Here is a 13,353-nt window from a genome sequence, read left to right as displayed (position 1 = left end):
TGCCTGTATCTCACCTACTCGGGAGACTGAGGCAGGAGAATTGCTTGAGTCCAGGAGGCGGCAGTTGCAGCCTGGGCGACAGAGCAAGACACTGCCTATAAAAAAAGAAAGACACAAGGGTATTCCTGTGTTGCCCAGGCTGATCTCGAACTCCTGGCCACAAGCAATCCGCAGTTGATTCTGGATGTTTACTTCGCTGAGATTGTTAGCCAGAGCACCTACACGTGTTTGTGTGATCTGAGATTCATTTGTGTGGTGGGCTGTGTCCCAAGGGGCAAGCAAACACATATGTGTGTGTGTGTGTGTATAGAGAGCACGCACATGCATGTGAACTAGAACATGTGCTCATGTGGGAGAGCAGATGGTACCACTTCTGGCAACATTGAAGCCTCCTCGATTTAAAGGGAGAAGAAATAGATTCTGCCTCTCAACAGGGATGGCAAGGTTCTGAAAGCACTTGTGTGACCGGGAATATTGCGGTAGCCATTTTTGAAACATGCAGTTTTTCCGGGGAAGACTTTGTAGCGGAAGTGACATTGAACTGAGCCTGGAAGGATGATGAATTTGTAGCTTGGTTTCAGGGGAGAGGACACAGGATGGAGGGAACAGCATGTGCATAAAGATGCAAAGTGGAGCATCTGCCAAGCCCATTCAGTAAACCAGTTTGGCAAAGGAGTCATACTGAGGAATAGTGGGTGGTAAGGTTGGAAAGCGAAAGTAGGGATTGAATTAAGGAAGGCTTGCTTTGAAGGCCAGGTTAAGGAATTGAGATTCAATGGAAGAATTACTGAAGATTTCTAAGCAGGAATTTTTTAAAAAGAAGGAAAGAAAGGCAGAAGATAACCATTCTTAGATTGATCAGGCAGGAGTGTACTTAATGGACAAGAAGAGAAAACAAGCTATTGCAGCGATTTAGATGAGAGGTAATAAAAATCCTAAACTATGGTGGTGTTAGTGGTAACTGGGAAGAATACAGTTCATGCCGACTGAGTAAAGGGTAATGGAGAGGCAGAGTCAAAGACACTTCTGGGGTTTCAAAATGGAATCACAGTAGAGAATAAAAGCCCATTTGACATAGTTAGCTGGGTAGGGAGTGTCCAAAGAGCTGGACATGGGAGTGGAGATGCCTTCCCTGACTTGACTGGGACAGAGCCTGTTACAGCTGCATGTCCCTCTTCATTGTCCATGGTTTCACTTGCACATTTATGTAATTATTTAATTAATGCTTTCTGTTTATTACACTAAACTCTGTGAGGGCAGGCTTTGTTTTTTACTCTCCATTGTTTCCAGTGCCTAGAACGGAGTCTAGTGCGGTAGGTGCCCAGCAAATGTTTGTTGAATATTGTTATTCATTGTAGGCAGAGGGAAATACCTTGTGCAGAGGCAAAGAACGTGAAATTGTAGTATTCAAGGAGTGTTATGGCCAGAGAGATAGCTGAGGGTCAGTTTAGTGTCTTATTGTGGAGGACTTTGCATGCCAAACTGAAAAGTCAGGACATTTTTCTGTTGTGGTGGATAACTAATGATGGTGACTTTATTTCAGAGAAAAGACACAATTATTTTGGTTTTATTTTTTAAATAAGACAATTCTGGTTCTAGTGTGGAGAAAGGAAGGTGAAGACAGGAAAATCAGTCAATGACAGTTCATATGGGAAATAATGATTTATATTAATATCATATTTTAATTATAATATAATTTAATTATATTCATATTAAGCCATAACTAAGTCATACTATAATTTATTGATATAAATCAATAATTATTAATAATAAATTGTTAATATTATATTATTTCCCATATAGGAAATAAATTATTTCAAGTGAGGAAGCAGCACAAGCAGGATTTTTCAAATGTTCTTTCATGTAATTGTCACAACTCTATTCTAATTTTTTTTTTTTTTTGACACGGAGTCTCACTCTGTTGCCCAGGCTGGAGTACAGTGGCATGATCACAGCTCACTGCAGCCTCAACCCTTTTGGGTTTAGGTGATTCTCCTACCTCAGTCTCGTAAATAGCTGGGACTACAGGTGCACACCATGTCCAGCTAGTTTTTGTACTTGTACAGTGACGGGTTTCGCAACATTGCCCAAGCCGGTCTTGAACTCCTGAGCTCAGGCAGTCTGCCCACCTTGGCATCCTGAAGTGTTGGGATTACAGGAGGGAGCCACTGTGCCTGGCCTCTATTCTCATTTTACAGATGAATAAACCAAAGCAGAGAAAGTCGTCTCTTCTCACCTTTTCTAGGGTCTTTCTTCCTCTTCTTCCCAGGACTTTCCCAAAGTATGGTCCATTGCTGCATTAGATTTACCTGGAGCATTTGTTAAAATATGGATTATTTGACCCTGATCCCAGCAATTCTGATCCAGTAGCCCGGGGAATTCTTACTGACACAGTGACTGTCAGACTTTAGGATCCATAAGAATCACCTGAAGAGCTTGTTTAAAAATGCAAATTCCTGGGCCCTACTCCCAGAGATTGATTCAGTAGGTCTGGGTGGAGCCCAAGAAACTGCAGTTTTAACAGCTCCTTCAGGTGATGCTTTGTGAAACATGGGCCTTGGGTTCTGTACCCTTCCCCCTCTCCCTAGAAGATCCTTGCCTTCTCCAAAAGTGATTTCAAATGTGCTACTCTAGACCTGGTGTCCCAAGTTTCATCTGTCTACCAGACTCTGCCATCTGGACGTTCTATTGGCACCTCACCTTAGTGTGTCCAGAAGTAAGTTCATCATCTCCCCCCTTGCCACTGCACCTACTCCTGTTTCCTTACGATGCTCCTGGTGTCACTAGCCTCCCTGCTATGACCCTGATTCATCTTGTTTAACTGTCAGCTTCATCCATCATAAACAATGACCAATTCTTATTTTCAAATGCTCTATTTCATATATATATATATATACACATATATATATATATATATCCCACTTGTCTATTTCTATTGCTTCCCTGCGACTAAAGGCTTTTATTACCTTTTACCCAGGTTATTGAATAGTTTCCTAACTTGTCGCCCTGCCTCTATTCTTATGCTGTTAGAGTAAATTTCTTCTAAATGGCAGCTCTGAATATGTAATTCCTTGCAGTAGCTCCCTACTCCGCAGATAAGACCAGCTTTGCTGGGCACAGTGGCTCACACCTGTAATCCCAGCACTTTGCAAGGCCGAGGTGGTCTGATCACCTGAGGTCAGAAGTTCAAGACCAGTCTGGCCAACATGGTGAAACCCCATCTCTACTAAAAATACAAAATTAGTCGGGCATGGTGGCACATGCCTATAGTCCCAGCTACCCGGGAGGCTGAGACAAGGGAATCGCCTGAACCTGGGAGGCAGAGGTTGCAGTAAGCCAAAAGTTGCAGTGAGCCAGGATCATGCCACTGTACTCCAGCCTGGGCAACAGAGTGAAACTCCATCTCAAAAACAACAAAAACAAAAACAACAAAACCAGCCTCAGCTTGGTGCTATGCCTTCGATGGATGCCTATTCCAATTGACTGCCTTATTTTCCTAGGGATTGGAAATAATATATGTAAAGTTCCTAGTTTATAGCTGGCCTTCAATAATGGTTATATTGTTGCTACATTTACCCTATCATGGCCAGCACAGTGGCTCACGCAGGTAATTCCAGCACTTTGAGAGGCCAAGGCGGGTGGATCACGAGGTCAGGAGTTCGAGACCAGCCTGCCAACATGGTAAAACCCCATCTCTACTAAAAATACAAAAATTAGCTGGGCGTGGTGGTGTGTACCTATAATCCCAACTACTCAGGAGGCTGAGGCAGGAGAATCACTTGAACCCGGGAGGCGGAGGTGGCAGTGAGCCGAGATTGTGCCACTGTACTCCAGCAAACAAACATTTACCCTACCATAATCCAGCTAATTAAGTTCACTTGGTATGTTCCCTGCAATTTTGCGTTGCTTATACTTTCCTCATCAAACTTTCAATGAACCTCTCCACATCTCAAACACTATCTTTTCTGAGAAGCCTTTGACAATTCTCCAACTAGATGTAATGTCTCCGTACTTTGAGCCCCAGAGGACATTGGACTTCTTGTTGTACCTACATGATCCCTTTCCCTTTATTAGACTGTGAGTCCTTGGGCATGGGCACAGGGTTCTTGGTCTCCAATTCCTTCCAGCTTTTCCTGGAGTGTCCTGCCCTTGCCAGTCCTCACTAAACATCTATTGAGTAAAACCTCTGATGTTACTGATTATTAGTCTATTTGATGATACAAGCTTAAAAGATGACCCCTGGCTGGGCGCGGTGGCTCATGCCTGTAATCCCAGGACTTTGGGAGGTTGAGGTGGGCAGATTACAAGGTCAGGAGATCAAGACCATCCTGGCTAACAAGGTGAAACCCTGTCTCTACTAAAAATACAAAAATTAGCTGGGCGTGGTGGTGGGTGCCTATAGTCCCAGCTACTTGGGAGGCTGTGGGAGGAGAATGGCCTGACCCCGGGAGGTGGAGCTTGCGGTGAGCCGAGATTGCGCCACTACACTCCAGCCTGGGCAAGAGAGTGAGACTCTGTCAAAAAAAAAAAAAAAAAGGTGACCCCTTTCCAGGCTCATTGCATTTTAAAAAGAAAATTCTTGGGGGAAAACAAAAACAAAAACCTTACAGATTTGAAACACTGGAGCTGAAGTAAATGGCAGTGGAGTTGATATTTTGGGCTAGGGTTTGCTCAGTGTACCTTGAAAGACTAGCCCTAGATGTAGTACCAATGATGATGCCATCTTGTGGCCATGGTAGCCTTCATGAACCAACCGCAGTAAACCAAAGCATCCTTCTGAACACTCACTCGCCTGCCAACCCCCCACCAGGTCCTTTGTCCCTTTCCTTTTGAGGGTGTGAGTACAGAAGGCTTAGCATAGTTTCTTGTTTCCTCTAATAGAGAATTACTGTTGCATGAACAGGTTTCACTACTAAAAAGACCAAAATGACCTTGTAAGCCAGAGAAATCATTGCAACCAAATCAACAGGCACTGTTAATATCCCAGGCAAGAAAATAGTTTTGCAACATACAAAACTACCTTTGTTATATTAATTACAGTAGGATTTCTGCTATATGTGGGTGGGTAAAATATGGGATGAGAGTTACTTATTATAAGCATCTCAACTTAACAAATATGTCATGTTTTTTTAAATCACTTAAAATAATCCCATTTTAGAAAATTGGTTTAAATATTATAAAGAACAACTACATTTGTCATAACTTTAGATTTAGAGACTAGGTTCAAGATGTCATTTTTTTTTTCTTCCTTTTTTTTTGTGACAGAGTTTCACTCTTGTTGTCCAGGCTAGAGTGCAACGGTGTGATCTCAGCCAATTGTAACTTTCGCCTCCCAGGTTCAAGCGATTCTCCTGCCTGCGCCACTACGACTGCTAATTTTGTATTTTTAGTAGAGACGGGGTTTCTCTATGTTGGTCAGGCTGTTCTCGAACTCCCGACCTCAGGTGATCCACCCGCCTTGGCCTCCCATAGTGCTGGGATTATAGGCGTGAGCCACCGCATCCAGCCCAAGATGTCCTTTATAAATAAAAAATAATTTGATCAGTAACCATATACCTTACATTCATTACTCATTGTTAAATATTTTATGAATATTTTAGTTGTGGGATCCAGCGAAGAATAAAAAATTGCAAGAACTTTTCTTGCAAGAGGTACGGATGGGAGAACTTTGGTTATCTAGAGGTAAGAATGTAAATGTTCTTTTGTGAGTTACTTACGACAGTTTATTCTTAAGAAATATTTATTGATTAGTATTTGTATGTCCAATAACTAGCTGGATGTGTTAGCCAACTTCCCTCACTAAAGAAAAACTATCCCAGCATGTTCACTTCATCACACTGTACTCTTGCATTATGTTAGAGTTTAGTGTTCAAGTTGCAGACTTGGAAGTGGGCAAACTGAGTAGCAAAGCCAAATACAAAAATACCTCATTTATGGTTATATAAAATTCTAAGTCAGTGAGTTTTCCAAGTGACTAAATGTTAAGAATAAAAACTTTTTGCCAGGTGTGGTGGCTGATACCGGTAATCCCAACACTTTGGGAGGCCAAGGCAAGAGGATTGCTTAAGGCCAACAGTTTGAGAACAGCCTGGGCAACAAAGCAAGACCCTGTCTCTACAAAAAACTTCAAAAATTAGTTGGGTACCATGGCATGTGCCTGTAGTCCCAGCTACTCAGGAGGCTGAGGTGAGAGGATCACTTGAGCCCAGGAATTTGAGGTTGCAGTGAGCCATCATCTTGCCACTATACTCCAGCCTGGGAGACAGAGACTCTGTCTCAAGAAAACGAACAAAACAACTTTTAAAAATTCTAACTGCTTTATAAAAATGTTCCTGCTTTCTTAGAATATTCTTAATACTTATTTACTTTGTTGGTAAATAAATTCCCTATGAATGTCCATTCTTTTACTGTGTTTAATGGAGTGATGCCTGTCGGGGCTATCTTACACTTAATGGTCATATTTTGAGTTATAATTTATTCCTACCTAATTCCAGATGGATTTGAGAAAACTTCATAATATTGTTAGGCAAAATGATGGTAGATAATATTATTATTGTATAAATACTATAATCATAATGTCCTTATTCTGGTGTTAAACCCTGGAAAGGAAAATTTGTCTTGAGGCTTCTTAATTTAAGAAGTAACTGATGTTGCTGGATAAATCAGCATTACAAACCCATCAGTACAATGTATATATATTTTTTAAGTGTTGCAAACTCCCTTGCATATCATAGTGCCTGTACCTGTTTTTGCCTCTGTTTTTTTTTTTTCCAAAAGGTTTTGTTTTTCAATCTGTAAGCAGCCTCCTCCAGGATTTATAAAAACAAAGAGGAAGTCAAAATCCTAGGCAACTCACAGCAATAGCCAAGATTTTTATTCAGTGTCTTAAAACCATTATAAAGGTTTTGAGAAATGAAAAAGTTGCAGGCATTCAAAATCATTGCACATTAATCACTATAATTTGTATTTTAGTATTTTATTTAGTATTGATCTTTGCTTTCAGATGGAGTAATTTTTTAAAATAGATTAAAAATACCTGCTAAATATTAATGATTTTTGCTTTTAGATGGAGTAATTTTTGAAATGGACTAAAAATACCTGCTAAATATTGATGACAAAATGTACAGTTAGAACTGACTTAAATGATATAAACAGAAGTGACTTTACATAAACCAGTGAAGCTTATGTCTAAAGACCTTTATATGCATAGGCCTCTAAGGCCCCCTAGCAATTTTTTTTTTTTCTTTTGAGATGGAGTTTCACTCTTGTTGCCCAAGCTGGAGTGCAATTGCGCAATCTCAGCCCTTTGCAACCTCTGCCTTTCAGGTTCAAGCGATGCTCCTGCCTCAGCCTCCCAAGTAGCTGGGATTACAGGAATGCACCACCACACCCAGCTAATTTTGTATTCTTAGTAGACACAGGGTTTCACCATGTGGGTCAGGCTGGTCTCAAACTCCTGACCTCAAGTTATCTAACTGCCTTGGCCTCCCAAAGTGCTGGGATTACAAGCATGAGCCACCGTGCCCAGCCACCCCTAGTAATTTTGTACTCATAATTTTATATTCTTTTTTGTAAACAAGGGCCCTCAAATTGTGGGAAAGTAAGTTCTGAATTACAAGTCAAAAGAAAAAAGATAACATATTTTATCACATTTTATTCCTATTCACTTTATGCTTAAGAGCTATGATGTAATGTTCAATTAGATTTAGAAGTGATCTGAACACATGTTGCAAACTTGGGTTTTTAAATTTTTAACTGCTATTTAATAGCTTTTTTATTTTGGGGGGACAGTGTCTCACTCTGTCACCCAAGCTGGAGTGCAGTGGTGTGATCTTGGCTCAGCCTTCTGGGTTCAAGCAATTCTCATGTCTCAGCCTCCCAAGTAGCTGGGATTATATAAGTGTGTGCCACCATGCCTGGCTAATTTTTCCATTTTTAGTAGAGACTGGGTTTTGCCATGTTGGCCAGGCCGGTCTCGAACTGGCGTCAAGTGATCCGCCCTCATCAGCCTCCCAAAGTGTTGGGATTACAGGCGTGAGCCGTCGCGCCCAGCCCCCTAATAGCTCTTTACAGAAGTTTTATACTTCCAAATTTTACATACACTGCAGTTCTCGGTCTTGGCTGCTTATTCTTTAATTCTTCATCAAACCCCAAACCAATTAAATCAGAATCTATGGGGCTGGAACCCAGATGTCAATATTTTTTTAAAAATCTCCCTAGGTTTCTAAAACATTGAGAACCAACCAGTACAGTATTCTATCCAATGTGGCAATTTTTCACCCAGTTTTCTGCAGTCTTCTTAACTTTCTCCACTCTCATTTGCCATCACCCACAATATTCATCATTTTGCTGTCAGGTAAAATATAGTTCTGTAGCCATCTCAATGGTGGCTATGTCTGTATGAGACCATAGAGCCAATAATTTTGATTGAAATTTCTGAGGAGCTGGTATGATTTAATTTATTGGTTGGTTAAATTATTTGACCAAATTGATTGTTTTGTATTGTTAGCACCACCAATCTTGAGAACAGGCACTATTATATCTTATGTTGAAAATGTAAAATTAATGTATTTAAGTCAGGACATACCCCTGTTGTTTTTTAGTTTAAGCTTAATATGAATCTTTGGAAAGCATTTTTTTCTGTCATGCACTCTTCTCTTCATATGACCATGTATTTCAACCGATAAATGGAAAACTAGTTTCAGCTAATAAAAATCTATTATACTTACTTGTAGGGCCATATTTTATTTTCTACCTAGTTATATTAAGTATGTCAAGATTTCAACTCCTGTGATTACCGAATACCTGAAGAGAGGCAGTACTCTAGTCTCAAGGGTCAAAAAATTAGATTATATTCCTAATGCTGACATTAATCAGCATTGAAACTATACATCATTTCACTGATCTTTGCCTCAGTTTCCTTAAAGTAAAACAAGGGAGACTAAAGTCATTCCATGTTCTAACTTAAACAGAAATGCTATGATTTTCACTCTTCACATATTTTCATTCTTTATTACTTCAAAGCCAGTTATCCTAAAACTCATTTTAAAACTGTGCTTAAAAATCAGAGTTCATAAATCTCTTATTTTTTTCCTTGGGGTATGTAATTCATGTTACGCTAAATCTTGTTTCAACTCTTTGATAGTGAAATCTTTTTTTTTTTAAGTTCTATTTAGCTGGAACATGTTTAATCTATCCTATCAATCACACATGTAAAGATAACCTTCAGATATTAATAAAAGCAGACAACTGCTTACAAAAAACCTCAGTATCCTCTTCCCTCCATACCCAAATTATAGAACACGAGCATTTCCAATGCAAAAGTGCACTTCTAAACAGTAAGAGTATACTTGCTGTAATTTGGCTCAAAATTATTAATATTGCAGCTTCACCACTAAGGAACTCAACGTCTTCCCTCATATTTGTACTGTACTCTTCACAAGACTTGTCTAAGTAGTCTTTAGTTTGATATGCTTTTAATTTTTAATGCTTGTTGCTTTCTTGGATTTGTAGAATGTCTGTTTTAAAGAACTTTAAAATTTTGCTCAAAACTTGTCATTCTGTTTCAGGAGAGCATAGAATGGGGGTTCAACACCTCAGCAATGCCCTTTTAGTGTGTGGGCAACCACAGGAACTTCTGAAGGTTTTCAAACACACACTCCCTCCCAAGGTATTTGAGATGCTGTTGCACAAAATTCCCCTTATTTGCCAGGTGAGCACATATTTAATTATCTTTGTGAAATGTACACAGTAAATAGCTATGTTATGCTTGACTACACAGAAATATCAAAGTATGTGTGTGAATTGCCCAGAATCTTAAATAAGTGAAATCTCTGACTTTTTGGCTGCTTTAACATGAAGCAAGCCTATTCTTTCAGGTTCCTTTGATTATAATAAATTGTATATTTTCTTGAGTATTATCTGTATTTCAACACTTCAGTTTTAAAGCAGAACAATACTTCTACTTCCATTAACATACAAAACATAAAAATCGCTTTGGTAAATTTAAACATACAGGCTAATTAGCATTCTCTTAAATATACGTTTAAAATGGTATCGAATGAAATCCATTCATAAGCCAGTTGATTAGTAAGTTTTAGTCCACTTGCATTTTACTAAACTACTTGGTATACATATGCATCAACTAGAATTTCCTGCAAATGCTTGGATTCATTTCAGGATTCATTAGCCATAAGACATTACTTTGGTTCACTTTTTATCATTGGCAAGCCTTGGAATCTATCATATTTAACTGTCAGCTTTTGAAAAAAACACAAACATGAACTCCATTACAGTGTAACATTCAACTCTTAAACATTCCCAAACTAGGGCAGATGGGATGGTTTCCTGAAGATATATGAAAATGTAGGTAAGATAAGAATATGTGGCCGGGCACAGTGGCTCATGCCTGTAATCCTAGCACTTTGGGAGGCTGAGGTGGGCAGATCACTGGAGGTCAGGAGTTTGACACCAGCCTGACCAACATGGTGAAACCCCATCTCTACTAAAAATACAAAAATTAGCCAGGCATGGTGGCACACACCTGTAATCCCAGTTACTTGGGAGGCTGAGGCAGGAGAATTGCTTGAACCTGGGAGGTGGAGGTTGCAGTAAGCCAAGATCGCACCATTGCACTCCATCCTGGGTGACGAAAGCAAAACTCCATCTCAAAAAACAAAAAAAAAAGGAATAATGCCCACCCTGACACAAGGGAGGCAAGAAAAGGACCGTGCATTGAAATGATTAGCAAGTAACTGTTTTATGTATTCACCAGCAATTTGAGGCAGACATGAATGAACAGGAATGCTTGGAGGATGATCCTGATTGAAAAACATTTCAACGTATCCACAGCCCAGTGAGAATACTATGGTACCATACAGTATAAACAACTGCTCAGTGATATTTCCATTTATTTTACTTTTAGTAATAAAAATTTGTCTATCTCATACATGATTGAACACATAAGTTGCTTTAAAATTAACAGTCACAATTGAAGAAACAATGGTTTATTTTTCTAATCAAGTGACCAAGTTGCTGAATCATAAGGCCTCAACAAATGTTGCATCTTATTATTTCATTGAACAATAAGACCTTCTAGTTTGATTATTCCTGGTAAATAGCAATTTTGTTTCTCCAGTGGTTTCCATTTGCCAAAGTCATGACAGATGGTTTAACATTGTGGCTACTGCTTTCAGGGGATTCTATCAGATGAGTCCTCATTTCCAATAAAGCAGCTGTTGGCAATCTTTCATCAAAAGTTCATCCATCAGGACTTCTCTATCGTGGTTGGCCAAGGAGTCCTGCTTTGGCTGCCAGGGCTTCATTCTGCTGAATATGATATTCCTGAAATCTCATGGATATTCTTTGTGTCATTTTTAAATATTTCTGTAAGCAATGTTCTGAACAGGTGGTCTAGGAATGAAAAGGGAAGATCCAAGAGGCAACACAAAAATATGAATTTTTAAAAATGCATGTATTCTAAAAGAACAGTGTGTAGTTTGCTTTTCTATATCTGAGAATTAAATAGTATTAATTGGCAGCAACTGACCATAGCTTTTAATTGATACTTTCATCCACTGACAAGCATTAATATATACCGAATGCCTGCCAGTTTGTAGTCACTAAGAGCAATGGTAAATCTCTGCTTTCAAGAAGCTTCTGGACTAGATTTTCTGCAAGTGTATTAAGTGAAAGCCCACATTCCTATCCTCTTGTTTCGATTGTTAAAATGTAGACCCAGTAGTAAGTTTGTTCCTTTTTAATGAGAAACAACATTCTTAATTCTCACCCTTTTACTTTTTATTTATTTAATTAATTAATTTATTTTTTGAGATGGAGTCTCACTCTGTCACCCAGGCTGGAGTGCAGCGGCGTGATCTCGGCTCACTGCAAGCTCTGCCTCCTGGGTTCAGGCCATTCTCCTGCCTCAGCCTCCCGAGTAGCTGGGACTACAGGTGCCTGCCACCATGCCTGGCTAATTTTTTGTATTTTTAGTAGAGACGGGGTTTCACTGTGTTAGCCAGGATGGTCTTGATCTCCTGACCTCGTGATCCGCCCACCTCGGCCTCCCAAAGTGCTGGGATTACAGGCATGAGCCACTGTGCCTGGCCTATTTATTTTTTTGAGACAGGTTCTCTCTCTGTTGCCCAGGGTGGAGTGCAGTGGCTTACTGCGGCCTCAACCTCCTGGACTTAAGTTATCCTCCTACCTTAGTCCCTGGAGTAGCTGAGACCACAGGCACACACTACCATGCCTGGCTAGTATTTCATTTTATTTTTTAGTAGAGACGAGGACTGGTTTTTTTGTTTTTGTTTTTGTTGACAGGGTCTTGCTCCGTCGCCCAGGCTAGAGTGCAGTGGTGCAATCACAGCTCACTGCAGCCTCTGCCTCCCAGGCTCAGGTGACCCTCTCACCTCAGCTCCTGAGTAGCTGGGACCACAAGCATGTGCCAACATGTCCAGCTAATTTTTTTTTTTTTTTTTTGTATTTTTTGTAAAGACAGCGTTTCACCATGTTGCTGAGGCTGGTTTCGAACTCCTGGGTTCAAGTGATCCACCTGCCTTGGCCTCCCAAAGTGCTGGGAGTTCAAAGTTACAGGGAGCTATGATTATGCCATTGCACTCCAGCCTGGGTGACAGAGCAAGACCCTGTCTTAGAAAAAAAAAGTTAAGACTTCTAATAGGATTAGGTTTTCAATATGAGCCATCAAAGTCAAGCTTTGCTTTTTCCAAAGCCAACCAGAATTCCCAGGGCCATACAGAAAGGCTGTGCCAAGTTTCTCTAGGTAGGCCATCTTGACTGAAAGCTAATTAGTAAGAATCTTTGTTGTGAAACAGTAACTCAGCAGCTGCAGCCATCTTCTCTAAAATGGTCTGACTTGGTACAATGTAACTATCATATTAAATTTGGCACTGTTAAACTCAATGCCGTGGTTCAGTGGCTGCTTCAGTTCTTCTAAGCAATGGAACATAAAAGGTAGTCTAAATTCCTGTAATAAGTAGGAACAAGTGAAATGCTACTTATAGTGTTTATGACAGGCCTGGAGAATTTCAGTGAGTAACACTTTTCATACCTCTTCAGGTTTTACTTCTCTTGTTGTGAAGTCTTTAACACAGTCCAAAAAGCAGGTCTCTGTAAGTTTATTGTAGGTCCCCAGAAATTCCTTAAACTACAAACAAACCAGAATGTTCTTTACTATTTGGTTTTTAAAACAAAGAGGCTTTGAAACTTCAATTACTAGTATTTTATATTTAGACAAAATATACTATAACACTTGAAATCATAGTTATGCTACTTAAATGGGTACAATATGATCTACAGAACAGTTTTATTTTCTAGTTGAATATTTAATTT

At 39.7% G+C, this 13,353-nt stretch overlaps 2 protein-coding genes across 2 annotated transcripts in view; one reads left to right on the top strand and one right to left on the bottom strand.

Moving 5' to 3' along the window:
* The window catches only part of TOMM20L (translocase of outer mitochondrial membrane 20 homolog (yeast)-like), a 23,559-nt gene extending 12,700 nt beyond the window's left edge, over positions 1 to 10,859 (top strand). Inside the window, exons 2-4 of the mRNA XM_011989609.1 lie at positions 5,601 to 5,682; positions 9,570 to 9,712; positions 10,775 to 10,859. Coding sequence (XP_011844999.1) covers positions 5,601 to 5,682; positions 9,570 to 9,712; positions 10,775 to 10,828 — 279 coding nt within the window. The 3' untranslated portion in view covers positions 10,829 to 10,859. The remainder of the gene's footprint in view (positions 1 to 5,600; positions 5,683 to 9,569; positions 9,713 to 10,774) is intronic.
* TIMM9 (translocase of inner mitochondrial membrane 9 homolog (yeast)) overlaps positions 9,705 to 13,353 on the bottom strand; it is a 7,289-nt gene continuing 3,640 nt past the window's right edge. Inside the window, exons 2-3 of the mRNA XM_011989608.1 lie at positions 13,073 to 13,168; positions 9,705 to 11,343 (exon numbers count right to left, since the gene is read on the bottom strand). Of these exons, the coding sequence (XP_011844998.1) occupies positions 11,278 to 11,343; positions 13,073 to 13,168 (162 nt within the window). The 3' untranslated portion in view covers positions 9,705 to 11,277. The remainder of the gene's footprint in view (positions 11,344 to 13,072; positions 13,169 to 13,353) is intronic.

This window comes from Mandrillus leucophaeus, unplaced genomic scaffold (assembly GCF_000951045.1).
Source record: "Mandrillus leucophaeus isolate KB7577 unplaced genomic scaffold, Mleu.le_1.0 Scaffold359, whole genome shotgun sequence".
Lineage (NCBI taxonomy): Eukaryota > Metazoa > Chordata > Mammalia > Primates > Cercopithecidae > Mandrillus > Mandrillus leucophaeus.
This window is presented reverse-complemented; position numbering and strand designations above follow the sequence as displayed.